Source organism: Bubalus bubalis, chromosome 3 (assembly GCF_019923935.1).
Source record: "Bubalus bubalis isolate 160015118507 breed Murrah chromosome 3, NDDB_SH_1, whole genome shotgun sequence".
Lineage (NCBI taxonomy): Eukaryota > Metazoa > Chordata > Mammalia > Artiodactyla > Bovidae > Bubalus > Bubalus bubalis.
In genome coordinates, this window is record NC_059159.1 from 85,467,565 (window position 1) to 85,480,863 (window position 13,299).

The window sequence follows — 13,299 nt, forward strand, 5'->3', positions numbered from 1 at the left end:
TTACTGGAAGCTTATGTCACAGAATCTAAGGAGTTTCAGTCATTGATTCAGGCAGTTGATTCTACTGGGCATCTCTGTTCCTCTGTTTCTGTCTCCTCTGAGATTGCAGGGCAGTGAGACCTGGGTACTAGACCAGGAGAAATAGCCTTCTTTCCTTTACTTGAGTGTAATTTTTCATTTAAACTTTTATATATACTTAGTGACTTTTTTGGAGAAGGCAATGGCACCCCACTCCAGTACTCTTGCCTGGAAAATCCCATGGACGGAGGAGCCTGGTAGGCTGCAGTCCATGGGGTCGCTAAGAGTCGGACACCACTGAGCGACTTCACTTTCACTTTTCACTTTCATGCATTGGAGAAGGAAATGGCAACCCACTCCAGTGTTCTTGCCTGGAGAATCCCAGGGACAGGGGAGCCTGGTAGGCTGTCATCTCTGGGGTCGCACAGAGTCAGACATGACTGAAGCGACTTAGCAGCAGCAGTGACTTATTTATTGGACAATGTTGGTATTCCTGCCTCTCCTCTGGTTCTATTTCATGATGAGGTGAGAACAAGAAAGGGAAGTAAAGAGAGCCAGAGAGGCTGCATCTCTTTCAGTTTCAAGATGTTAGATTTGTTTTTTGTTTCTCTTTGCAACTTTCCTAGAAAGTAAAATTCCACAGTTGTTTTGTGGGCAAGAAGAAAACAAGGGTAAGTCTCAATGTCCTGAGTATGAAAGAAGGGAAGTGGTTTTCCCCTGACGTAATGATGTATTATTCTGAGTTAGCAAACTGCAGTGCAGCACAGCTGGGGAGTGGCTGTGGCCGAGGGGAAGGATGAGGCCAGTATGAACAACACAAAGACTGGGACAGGGCTGCTTCTTACAGAAGCTCAATGAAGGCCAAGTCCTGGGTCCGTTGACTGCCTTCAGCTTTGTAAGACCAGCTAGCTGATTTTCCTTTCCTTTAATCCACATGTGATCAGTATAAGCAGAGACGGAAGAGAGACGGGCAATGAGAACCCCAGTTGCTAGAACACAAACCCTTTCTGGCAGGGTTTAGGAGACCAGCATTGCCTAGCATCTGTGTAGTTGATAAATCCACTTGGGTAATGAGAAGATGCTTTGAAAAAACTAGAATGACAGGAATGAAATGATTCCAAAAGATCCTGATCTTAATCTGGGTAATAGTAAAATTATGATATTAAAAGTAATAGCTGAATTTTATTGATTGCTAACCCTAATGATCTCCCTAATATTCCAGTTTATGATATGATCACATTGATGGGTTGGGTTTCTACAGGTTTTTTAAGAATTTTAAAAATATTTAAATTTTTTTTATTTAAATACTTAAATATTTAAATACTCTGTGGAATATGTCTGGTGAAAGTGTTAGTCACTCAGTTGAGTCCGACTCTCTGACCGCATGAACTGTAGCCTGTCAGGCTCCTCTGCCCATGGAATTCTCCAAGCAAGAATACTGGAGTAGGTTACCATTTCCTTCTCCAGGGGATCTTCCCGACTCACAGTTTGAACCTTGGTCTCCTGCACCCATCAATGTGATCATATCATAAACTGGAGTATTAGGGACATCATTAGGGTTAGCAATCAATAAAATTCAGCTATTACTTTTAATATCATAATTTTACTGTTACCCAGATTAAGATCAGGATCTTTTGGAATCATTTCATTCCCTGTCATAAATAAATAAAAAATATTTATTTATTTTATGTGCTTATTTAACCTTAGCTGAAGCATACTGGATCTTGGATCTTCCTTGCTTCATGCAGGATCTTTACTTGGGCCATGGGAAATCTTGCTTGCCACATGCAGGATCTAGTTCCCTGACCAGAGATCCAACTCAGGCTCCCTGCTATGGGAGCATGGAGTCCTGGCCACTGGACCATCAGGGAGTCTCGAGGGGTAGGGTTTCAATATATGAATTTGGGGAACACACACACATTCAGTCTGTAACATGGTAATAAGAAGATAACAAGGTATTGTGTTTATGGCAAGGATTCATTAGGATCTATTTCATTCTTGGTATTTATTTGAGGAAAAAGAACACATTCCCTGATGCTACCCTCACTTTTTATGGCACATCCATCCTGAATTGTTTACTTATTAAATGTTATAAATGTTATACTGTGAACCTAATTACCAAGGACCTACCAGGCTTCCCTGGTGGCTCAGATGGTAAAGAATCCACCTGCAATGCAGGAGACCAAGGTTCAAACCATGAGTCGGGAAGATCCCCTGGAGAAGGAAGTGGTAACCCACTCCAGTATTCTTGCTTGGAGAATTCCATGGGCAGAGGAGCCTGACAGGCTACAGTTCATGGGGTCACAAAGAGTCGGACTCGACTGAGCGACTAACACTTTCACCAGACAAATTCCACAGACTATCAGTGTTCATCAAATGACAGTGACAACAGCGACAAATTCCTTAGCCTCTGAAGGGACTCACGTAATCCTTCCAACATAGTGAAACTGAGTTAATGTTCTCCTTTCCAAGAGCCCCCTGCTAAGACTTTATTTGAATGAAATAATCTAATAATGAATTTGTAAATCCAGATTTCAAAACCTAATATGTCAGATTCCAAACTCCCTGTCCACAGCATAAACACCTGAGCACACTGCATGTACTGAACTCCCGCTTATTTCCCTCTTTTACTTCTAACACAAGATGTCCCTTTGTTGTTTCATACCTCGATGTTACAAATCTCTTATTTCCATTAACGTCTGCCTCCAAATTCTCGAGAAGCTGAGCGATTTACAAAGTATCCTGATTATTTTGTATAAGAAGCAAAATGAAATTATCAAGTGGTAGTTATTACTGAGAGTCTAACTGTGCTTGACAAAATTAATAATTCTAATAATTACAAAATAATCGTATTTAACTGTCCAAGATGATTCATAGATTATAAAGTGATGTTTACCATAAAATTGAGATACATGATGGACAAGATCCTTGAGAGTTATGACCCCTGCTCAGATTGGTTTAGAAACATTTCAGTGAATCCTCTGTAGAAAACCCCAAGCTGATGGTAATTGTGGATATAGGTAAAGCATACTTAATGCTACCAAATTACATGAATATGGGAAATGACTGGAAGAATAGAAGAAGACTTATGCTAACGGGTGAATTGTGAGGGATGGAGCAGAATATCCCCATGGCCATCAGCAGGGAAACAAGAGTCCAGAAATTCAGCCCTTCCCCTGGGCCTCAGTGAAACAGCTCAGGTCCTGCACTAAGCTAAGCAGCCCTCCAAGCTCCTTTCGCTGCATCCTGGAAGAAGCACAAGCTGGAATCAAGATTGTGGGGAGAAATATCAATAACCTCAGATATGCAGATGACACCATCCTTATGGCAGAAAGTGAAGATGAACTAGAAAGCCTCTTGATGAAAGTGAAAGAGCAGAGTGGAAAAGTTGGCTTAAAGCTCAACATTCAGAAAACTAAGATCACAGCATCTGGTCCCATCACTTCATGGCAAATAGATGAAACAGTGTCAGACTTTATTTTTGGGGGCTCCAAATCACTGCAGATGGTGACTGCAGCCATGAAGTTAAAAGATGCTTGATCCTTGGAAGAAAAGCTATGACCAACCTACATATCATATTGAAAAGCAGAGACATCACTTGGCCAACAAAGGTCCATCTAGTCAAGGCTATGGTTTTTCCAGTGGTCATATATGGATGTGAGAGTTGGACTGTCAAGAAAGCTGAGCGCCGAAGAATTGATGCTTTTGAACTGTGGTGCTGGAGAAGACTCCTGAGAGTCCCTTGGACTGCAAGGAGATCCAACCAGTCCATTCTAAAGGAGATCAGCCCTGGGTGTTCTTTGGAAGGAATGATGCTAAAGCTGAAACTCCAGTACTTTGGCCACCTCATGCGTAGAGTTAACTCATTGAAAAAGACTCTGATGCTGGGAGGGATTGGGAGCAGGAGGAAAAGGGGACGACAGAGGATGAGATGGCTGGATGGCATCACCGACTCGATGGACGTGAGTTTAAGTGAACTCCGGGAGTTGGTGATGGACAGGGAGGCCTAGTGTGCTGTGATTCATGGGGTCCCAAAGAGTAGGACACGACTGAGCCACTGAACTGAACTGAACGGCCGGGAGGGGGCGCCCGATCTCTCAGTAACTGACAAACCGGCGCCGCAAACCCAGCTGGACCCTCCTCCAGGTACAGAGCGGCCAACTCGGGCTGCGGATCCACGAGGAGAACTCGGGGGTCGCCCTCTGCAGGAGCCGCAACCCGGGCGAGGCGCCGCTGGGGCCCACGGAGCGCGTGGGGCCGCGCGAGCGGAAAGGAAACTTCATTTTCGGGCCGGACTGCCCAGGGGAGCTTTGCCGCCGCTTCTCTCAGAGCCTTTGATTTCTGCACCAGCCCTTGTATCCACCCTCCCCTTCCTGGGAGATTTTACCCAGAGCTTTTTTCCCCGGTGCCCATTTATGCTGCGATTGATGGCTGGAAATCCAATGGCAACCCACTCCAGTACTCTTGCCTGGAAAATCCCATGGACGGAGGGGCCTGGTAGGCTGCAGTCCATGGGGTTGATAAGAGTCAGACACAGCTGAGCGACTTCACTTTCACTTTCCACTTTCATGCATTGGAGAAGGAAATGGCAACCCACTCCAGTGTTCTTGCCTGGAGAATCCCATGGATGGAGAAGCCTGGTAGGCTGCAGTCCATGGGGTGGCACAGAGTCGGACACGACTGAAGCGACTTAGCAGCAGCAGCAACAGCACACACTTGTAGCAGTCTCTCCTCAAAGGCACTGATTTCTGAGAAGGACCGACCCTAGGAGGTGACACTGCCGGCACTTAGGGACTGAAGTCTCCACGGAAAACACCTGGGAGCAAACCCAGGACGGCCCAGGGCTGGAGAGCAGAGCCTCACCCTGCATGGCCCTTGCTCTTTTCTTCCTGCCTCTGCTTTGCTGCTGAAAGACTGAAACCCAACAGTTTGTGGAGAAGGTAAGTTTAGAAATGTCTTCTATAAGTAGTAGAGTTGTACTCATACTAAAGTAGCAAGAAACATTATTAATGAGTAATGTGTGTGATTTTCTGCATTCAAATGAGATCTCTATGATTTCCCTATTATTCATTTTTATAGTAGATCAAAGCATTTTCTACTAATTCTTCTGTCTCAAAGAATTTCTGTGACTTCCTAAGAATACTTCTAGAAGTCTGAAACACAGAAACTGGAATTGTCTTCAGCATTGAGCACAGGAGAGTTCACACACTGAATATACTGTGAAACTAGCATCCTAGTTAAATATTTTTACCAAAGACCTAGCATCTTTCCAGTGTTACCTTCCAGTCACTGCCTCAGGCCAGCTGTCCTGCCTGCTCCCCATGCTACTCTGGGACTCTCACTGTCCTGATTATTTGACCAAGCACACTTTTATGCTTCTTGTAATATGGACTCATTGATCTAAATGGCATTCCTATGAAAAACTACTGTTATTTTCCCCAGATTTGAGAAGAAGATCAAGATAGAATGTGTGCCTGCATGCATGCTAAGTTGGTTCACTCATGTCCAACTCCTATGACCCATGGACTGTAGCCCACCAGGCTCCTCTGTCCATGGGATTTTCAAGAAAGACCACTGGAGTGGGTTGCCATTTCCTTCTCCTTAGTGTTTGTGATATTTTTCAGGGTCACACTGCTGTTAAATAGCAGAGCAGCAATTCAAAGGTATTGAAGCTTCTAGAACTCTCCTTTCACTAGTGTCCTCTTCCAGTGATTTCCACTCAGAGAAACTTTGAAGCTAGAAACCATCACAGAACAGAGCTCCTGTGTTAGAGGCAGTGAAGATATAGTGTAAGGGAGTGAATTGTGCAGTAAAGCAGGACTGAGGAGAAGGTGGGAGGAAGAGTAACAGGTGTCAGGATCAGCCACTCAGCACCACATGTTCACAGCTTCCCTGGAGGAGGAGAGTCCTCCCCCCACATACTGACACCAACCATTCTTTGCTGATTGGGTATAAACTAGTTTTACTTGTGAATTGGTTATAAACTAGTTATATTTGTGAATTGAGGGCTAATCATTTACCACCGTTTCAGAGACTCCTTTCTACCTTTTTTGCTGGGGGTGGGGGGGTGGAGAGGGCTGCACTCCACAGCTTGCAGGATCTTAGTTCCCTGACCAGGTATCCACTGAGCTTCTCATACTGGAAGCATGGAGTCCTATCCACTGGACTGCCAGGGAATTCCAGGAATTCTACCTTTCGACAATCATTTCTGATTGTCAAAAATCACGTGATATGACTATTCTGTAGTATTAATGGACAAATACTATTCCACGATAGGTTTATGTAGATAAAATAAGTATTTAGTTCTTCATAATGAAAAAACAAATTTACTTTCATAAAAATTTAATAAAACAAATTAGAAGATTAAGGAAATGAACATATTTTCTAAAATTTATTACAATACAGAAAAATATTTTTACATGAAAATATGAATATGAGATAAAAGAAAATAAATACATAAATAAACATAAATAACATCACGGCAGTCATCCCTTATGGACTGATCCCCGTGCAGTTGAATACTTTTTATATCTACTTGCTTATTGCTACTGAGAAAGTCCTATTGATTGAATTCAGGAAACATTGTGGCTAAAGCAGAAATCAGAGTCCTCTGAAATGACCTCAGGGGAGTGTGCAAGGGTGATGTGGTGTCTTAGTCAGTGAGAGTCATGTCAAGGTGAGTTCAAGTCTGCGTCCATCATTCTTAACCTTTCTTGCAAGCTGGTTGATGAAGAGAAGGATCTCATGATTTCCACTATGACGATTTCCCAGGCACAGTCGCTGTATCCCTTCTCTTTCAGGTAGACATGGATGCCCTGGAAGTACCTCTTCATGGCCAGTGTGGGGCCCGTCCTTCCCAGGGCAGAGTCTTCCTCTCCTGTCACCTGCCCCAGGCAGGCGTCCAGGTCGTTGAGCTGCTGATGGAGTCCAATGCGGAGCTGCTCCAGGAGGGTGGTGTCCCAGGCAGCAGAGGAGCGCTCTGTGTGGAAGAGGTTGAAGGTCTGCTGGAGCATCTCGTGGAGCACAGAGGTGGCCTGGGCCTCCTGGAGCTGGCCGCCCTCTACCATCTCCTGGGGGAAAGCGAAGTCTTTTCTGTCCTGTAGACAGAAGCGAGGGGAGAGTCTCCTCATTTGGCCCAGGAGCCTGAGGTTCTGCCTGCCAACCAGCACGTGGTTCTGAGACAGGTCACAGCCCAGGGATCCTCCCGGGCCGTAGCTGACCAGCACCAGGGCCATTAGTAGAGAGAGCATGAAGGCCATGGGGAAGATAAGGCTGCTGCTGGCCTGGCTGAAGCAGCGTCTGATGGAACCTTGAGGTAGATTCTCTGATGCCACTCTTTCTAAGCAAGGCCATTAAATAGGGAACATGGTAATTTTCATTTTCTAATTGTTTTAATACACTTTCACTTCCTTTTTTGATTTTCATTTATGTATTCACAATATGATCAAAGAAAATGTCATCAGTTTAAAGTATTAATTTTACTAAATTTACTTAAGTATGTCCCAATAACTTCAAATGTACCCATCCAATTGGATATTTGTCACTCAAATGAGAACGTTCTTATTATTCAAGACTTTTACTTAAACTGTTAAACACTTTTCTGCTCAGAGTTTCTGAGCTGGAGGGAGGCGATTCAGTGATGGTGTTGTCTCTCATTGGAAGTTTATATCACAGATTCTAGTGAGTTTCAGTCATTCATTCAGGCCGTTGATTCCACTGGGTATGTCTGTTCCTCTATCTCTTTCTCCCTCTGAGAACGAAGGACTGTGAGAACCAGGCTACTCGTTCAGGGAGAAATAGGCTTCTTTCCTTCACTTGAGTATAATTTTTCACTTAGTTTCTACATTCTTTTAGTGACTTGTTGACCAGAATTGGTCTTGCTGCTCCTGCTCTAGTTCTAATTCACCTTGAAGTAAGAACAATAAAGCGAAGTGAAGAAAGGCAGAGGGGCTGTAGCTCTATCATATTTAAGACTTTAGATTTTTGTTGTTGTTGTTGTTTCCCTTTGCCACTTTCCTAGAAAGTAAAACTCCACAGTTGTTTTGTGGGCAAAAAGAAAACTAATCTAAGTCTGAATGTCTGAATATGAATGAAGGGAAGTTGTTTTCCCCGACACAATGATGTCTTCTGAGTTAGCAAACCTCAGTGCAGCACAGCTGGGGATGAGGCTGTGGCAGAGGAGAAGCATGAGGCCAGTATGAAAAACAGAAAGGCTGGGCCATGGCTTCTTCTGACAGAAGCTCACGAAAGTCAAGTCCTGGGTCAAGTGATTGTCCTTTGCTTTGCAAGATCAACTACCTCATTTTTCCTTCAATTAATGCATGTAGGATTAGTTTCAGGAGAGAAGGAAGAAGTCAAACCCATCACCTAACAAGAGATGGACAACTAGAATGCCAATTGCTGGAATACTAACCCTCTCTGGAATACTAACCAGCCTTGCTGAACATCTGTCTAGGTAATAAATCCACTCAGGCAAAGAGAAGATGCTTTGAAAAAAACTAGAATGAAATAGATTTAAATGATTGCAAAACATCCTGAACTTAGTCTGGATAATAGTAATTATGATATTAAAAATAATAGCTGAATTTTATTGCCTGCTACTAATGGAGCGTTCAAGCTGGTTTTAGAAAAGGCAGAGGAACCAGAGATCAAATTCACAACATCTGCTGGATCATCGAAAAAGCAAGAGTTCCAGAAAAACATCTATTTCTGCTTTATTGACTATGCCAAAGCCTTTGACTGTGTGGATCAGGATAAACTGTGGAAAATTCTGAAAGAGATGGGAATACCAGACCACCTGACCTGCCTCTTGAGAAACCTATATGCAGGTCAGCAAGCAACAGTTAGAACTGGACATGGAACAACAGACTGGTTCCAAATAGGAAAAGGAGTCCATCAAGGCTGTATATTGTCACCCTGCTTATTTAACTTCTATGCAGAGTACATCATGAGAAACACTGGGCTGGAAGAAGCACAAACTGGAATCAAGATTGCCAGGAGAAATATCAATAACCTCAGATATGCAGATGACACCACACTTATGGCAGAAAGTGAAGAGGAACTAAAAAGCCTCTTAATGAAAGTGAAAGAGCAGAGTGAAAAAGTTGGCTTAAAGCTCAATATTCAGAAAACGAAGATCATGGCATCTGGTCCCATCACTTCATGGGAAATAGATGTGGAAACAGTGGAAACAGTGTCAGACTTTATTTTTCTGGGCTCCAAAATCACTAAAGATGGTGACTGCAGCCATGAAATTAAAAGATGCTTACTCCTTGGAAGGAAAGTTATGACAACCTAGACAGCATATTCAAAAGCAGAGACATTACTTTGCCAACAAAGATCCATCTAGTCAAGGCTATGGTTTTTCCAGTGGTCATGTATGGATGTGAGAGTTGGACTGTGAAGAAAGCTGAGCACCAAAGAATTGATGCTTTTGAACTGTGGTGTTGGAGAAGACTCTTGAGAATCCCATGGACTGCAAGGAGATCCAACCAGTCCATTCTAAAGGAGATCAGCCCTGGGTGTTCATTGGAAGGAATGATGCTAAAGCTGAAACTCCAGTACTTTGGCCACCTCATTCGAAGAGTTGACTCATTGGAAAAGACCCTGATGCTGGGAGGGATTGGGGGCAAGAGGAGAAGGGGACAACAGAGGATGAGATGGCTAAATGGCATCACGGAGTCGATGGACGTGGGTTTGGGTGAACTCCGGGAGTTGGTGATGGACAGGGAGGCCTGGGATGCTGCAGTTCATGGGGTCAGAAGGAGTCGGACACAACTGATGACTGAACTGAGCTGAACTGAATGGACTAGTCATTTTCAAGCTGTTTATAATTTTAACTGAATCCTCTCATTAACTCTTAGGTTCCTACTTACTTATACTCCTGGAGATATAAATTTAGACAAATGAACTATTCCAATCATAGCAAAGATTCAGGAGCAAACCTTGGGGGCTTTGATTTGTCTGAATGATCCAATTAAAAAAAAAAAGGAAGGCTGCAAATGGACATGACATTAAGGAACCAATGAAATAAGTGAGGAGGAGAATGAGTTGACAAAGACCCCTTAATCCATTTCAGATGCCAAAGGGTCACTATCTATTTTTTTGTAGGGCCGCAGTGTGTGATCTGCAGTCTGCAAAATTGAGATCTAATCATAAATAGTCAAAATCACTATTAAGTAGTTAGAAGGGAGTAGATTGTTCTGCCAGCTAAAAGAAAAGCAGGAGTTTGCTCATTGTCTAGTGGTTAGGATCCAGAACTTTCACTGCTGTGACCTAATTTCAATCCCTGGTTGGGAAGTCCGATCACACAAGCCTCGCAGAAGTCTAAGCTTTTATGAGTGGTTTCTTCATGAAATATAGTAAAATGATTTTATTGACCCTATGAGAGGTAAGCCCTAGTTTCTATGTATTTTAATCTTTTGCCCTTTCTTGTGAGCTTAAGAACAAAAAAAAGCATCCAACAGTTTCTTGCCACATGAGTTCTGATGTTTCTCCTTCAGGATGACAATGAAAACATCTTTCCACATCAGGTTCTGCAGAATGAAGTCTCTACCCACTGCAGTCCCTGACCTCCAACACGTCCTGATAGGAGTTCAGGGTTAAGATCAGGAACGAAGCACTCTGTGCTCTGGGAAAACTGACACAACAGGCCTTCGGATAGTTAAATAATTTCCATAGAAAATGGATAAACCCAATTTTACAACTTTTCATGGGTAGAAAAGATCTAAAATCTTTCAGAGAGACATCTGTTCCTCCTGATTCTCAGCCACTTTCTCCCAAGATGTGAGTTTATCTGCACGTCACCCCTTCACCACAATCGCATGCATTCTGACCTCCTCTACATCCATGGAGCAGTTCCGCAGAGCTGAGGGGAGGCTGTCCTCTGGCCTGTAGTCTTCAGCAAGTTCTCCCAATAAAATGAATTCTCAGGAGTCATGTTTTGGGTTTTGGTTTTTTTTTTTTTGGTTGACAAGGACCCCTTCCAGGAGACCTCCTCAGGTAACCTGCTGTTCTCATTCTCAAGGAAGACACCTGTGTTTCTCACCTCCAGTCCAGCTAGGTCATCCTGGTGTCTACTGACAGAGTCCAGTGAAGAACCACTACTCTATTTCCCAACTTCTGGTCAAGATGTGGGTGTTGAGGAGGCCTGTGTGTGACCAAGATGGAAGCACACGTGTGCTTCCTAGACAGAAGCAGTGAACATTTTTCTCCTTGGCAGGGTGAAGCTGGCTTGAATTGTGAAGTAAACCTCAAAGCCTTGTATAGTTATCTTTATAAAAAATTTCTTGCTCAACCTATTAAACATCATTGAGTAATACTATAGAATTGACATGAAAAGGTTATTTAGAAATTAATTTGTTAATGAAATGATATTTCTAGCAGTAATATCAGAATGTTTTTTACTTTTTTAGGACCCTTATCCTCAGGAAGGTTTCCAAACCTCTCAGTGTACTTTACATGTTCCCTGAGGGGCCTCCATGGTGGCTCAGTGGTGAGGAGCCCACCTGCCAATAGGACCACATGTAGTCCTAGAGGATGCACATGCTGCGGAACAGCTGAGCCGTGTGCGGCAACTATTGCCCTGTGCGCTAGACCCCGGGACCCCCACTACCAAAGCCAAGCGCACCGAAGCCTGTGCTCCCCAACAAGAGAAGCTCCCACAGTGAGAAGCCTGTGTACCACAAGTAAAGAGGACCCACCTTTGCCACAACTAGAGAAAAGTCTGTGCGGCAATGAAGAAACAGCACAGTGAAAAATGAATAAATAAATAAAATTATTTCAAAAGTCCCTCCAACTTTACATATAGTTACTGAGTGCTGTATGTCCCAACTGGAAAGAAGAGAAAGATGACTGATCCATCAATGTCCTGAAGATTGCCTACATTAAATACATGAATTTCCACAAAGATCTTTGTTACTTTGAGAAATTGTATTCTTCCAATGTCCACGTTTCTAACATATGTCCTACAAGGAAAGCTCTGTCTCACTGTTGCTAAATGTATTAAAATCCCTGCCTGTGCCCCTTCTATTCAATCTTGTTTGATCTTTTTTGTCTCTCAAAGATGCAAACACACCATGATGGAATTTAAGAACTTCCTTGGATTGCATTGTCCCCAGGCACGTCTTGCCCTGCTGTGTGATAACTTGCTGGGTCCTAAGGAAGAAACAAGTCTGCAGCTGTGACGGGAGTGACCATCGCCCCTTCCAGGACTCCGCAGGCTGCTGTGGTATGAACGTCACCTGTGCTGGGGACAGAGCTGGTGGCCAGGCATTCGTGCTCTGTCTCTGTGCTCTCAGCATTCGCTTCAGTCTTCTCAGTCTCTGAACAGGAATGTTGTGGAGAAGCACTTGCCTCAGTGTAGTTCATCTGTGTTGTTCTGTGTCCTGAGAACCTGCTGCTGCTCCACAAACACTTTAAATATCTCTGTTCTCCTTCCAAGTTCTCAAGCTGCTGCTGACTTTCAACTCCAAGTTTCCAGTGCTTTGGGGTTTTCTCAAATGAGATTCCTGAACCAGGTGAGTTCCTCCTAGTGCAACCATCACGTGGAATAGCCTAGGTAGACATTCAGAGGAGAAGGCAATGGCCACCCACTCCAGTACTCTTGCCTGGAAAATCCCACGGACAGAGGAGCCTGGTAGGCTGCAGTCCATGGGGTCACAAAGAGCCGGACACGGTGGAGCAACTTCACTTTCACTTTTCACTTTCATGCATTGGAGAAGGAAATGGCAACCCACTCCAGTGTTCTTGCCTGGAGAACCCCGGGATGGCAGAGCCTGGGGGGCTGCCATCTATGGGGTTGCACACAGTTGGACACGACTGAAGTGACTTCGCAGCACCAGACACTCAGAGGAACCCCTGATGTCTCCACCATTGTTCACTGTGGGGCGGGGTTCCCTCTATTTACTGTGTTTCTCTGGGAGGCTGGACAGTCTGGACCTGCAGTGTTTGGCAGGCAGAGCAGGTGAAGTCTTAGGAGAGTATCTGACAGATCTAGAACTTTCACTCAGGTTCTGCTTTTAGTTGGTGGTTTGCAGGCGTAAGGGGAATTGACAACCAGAAACCGTAATGGAGAAGGACACAGCTGTATGAATGGAGAGGACACTTTCATGCATAGTGAATGAGGAGCAAAATGAGGATTTCTACACTGGGAGGAAGTGAATGACTGTGATATTTGAGTGTAAGGATAAGATATTCACCTGACCTCTCGCCACCTGAATACCACATCTTCAAGCATACCTACAATTTTTTCTAGGGAAAAAAATTCCACAACCAACAAGA

The 13,299-nt window shown here is 43.9% G+C and overlaps 1 protein-coding gene across 1 annotated transcript; it reads right to left on the reverse strand.

The window, feature by feature from the left end:
- Positions 1 to 6,639: 6,639 nt before the first annotated feature.
- LOC102391532 (interferon omega-1-like) lies at positions 6,640 to 7,382 on the reverse strand. Its single transcript, XM_006055519.4, has one exon. The coding sequence runs from the start codon at positions 7,275 to 7,277 to the stop codon at positions 6,690 to 6,692; it is 588 nt and encodes a 195-aa protein (XP_006055581.3). The 5' UTR covers positions 7,278 to 7,382; the 3' UTR covers positions 6,640 to 6,689.
- Positions 7,383 to 13,299: the final 5,917 nt, after the last annotated feature.

Bases quoted from the DNA above. Each gene is read 5' to 3' on its own strand.
- LOC102391532 (XM_006055519.4), bottom strand. From the start codon at position 7,277: ATGGCCTTCATGCTCTCTCTACTAATGGCCCTGGTGCTGGTCAGCTAC.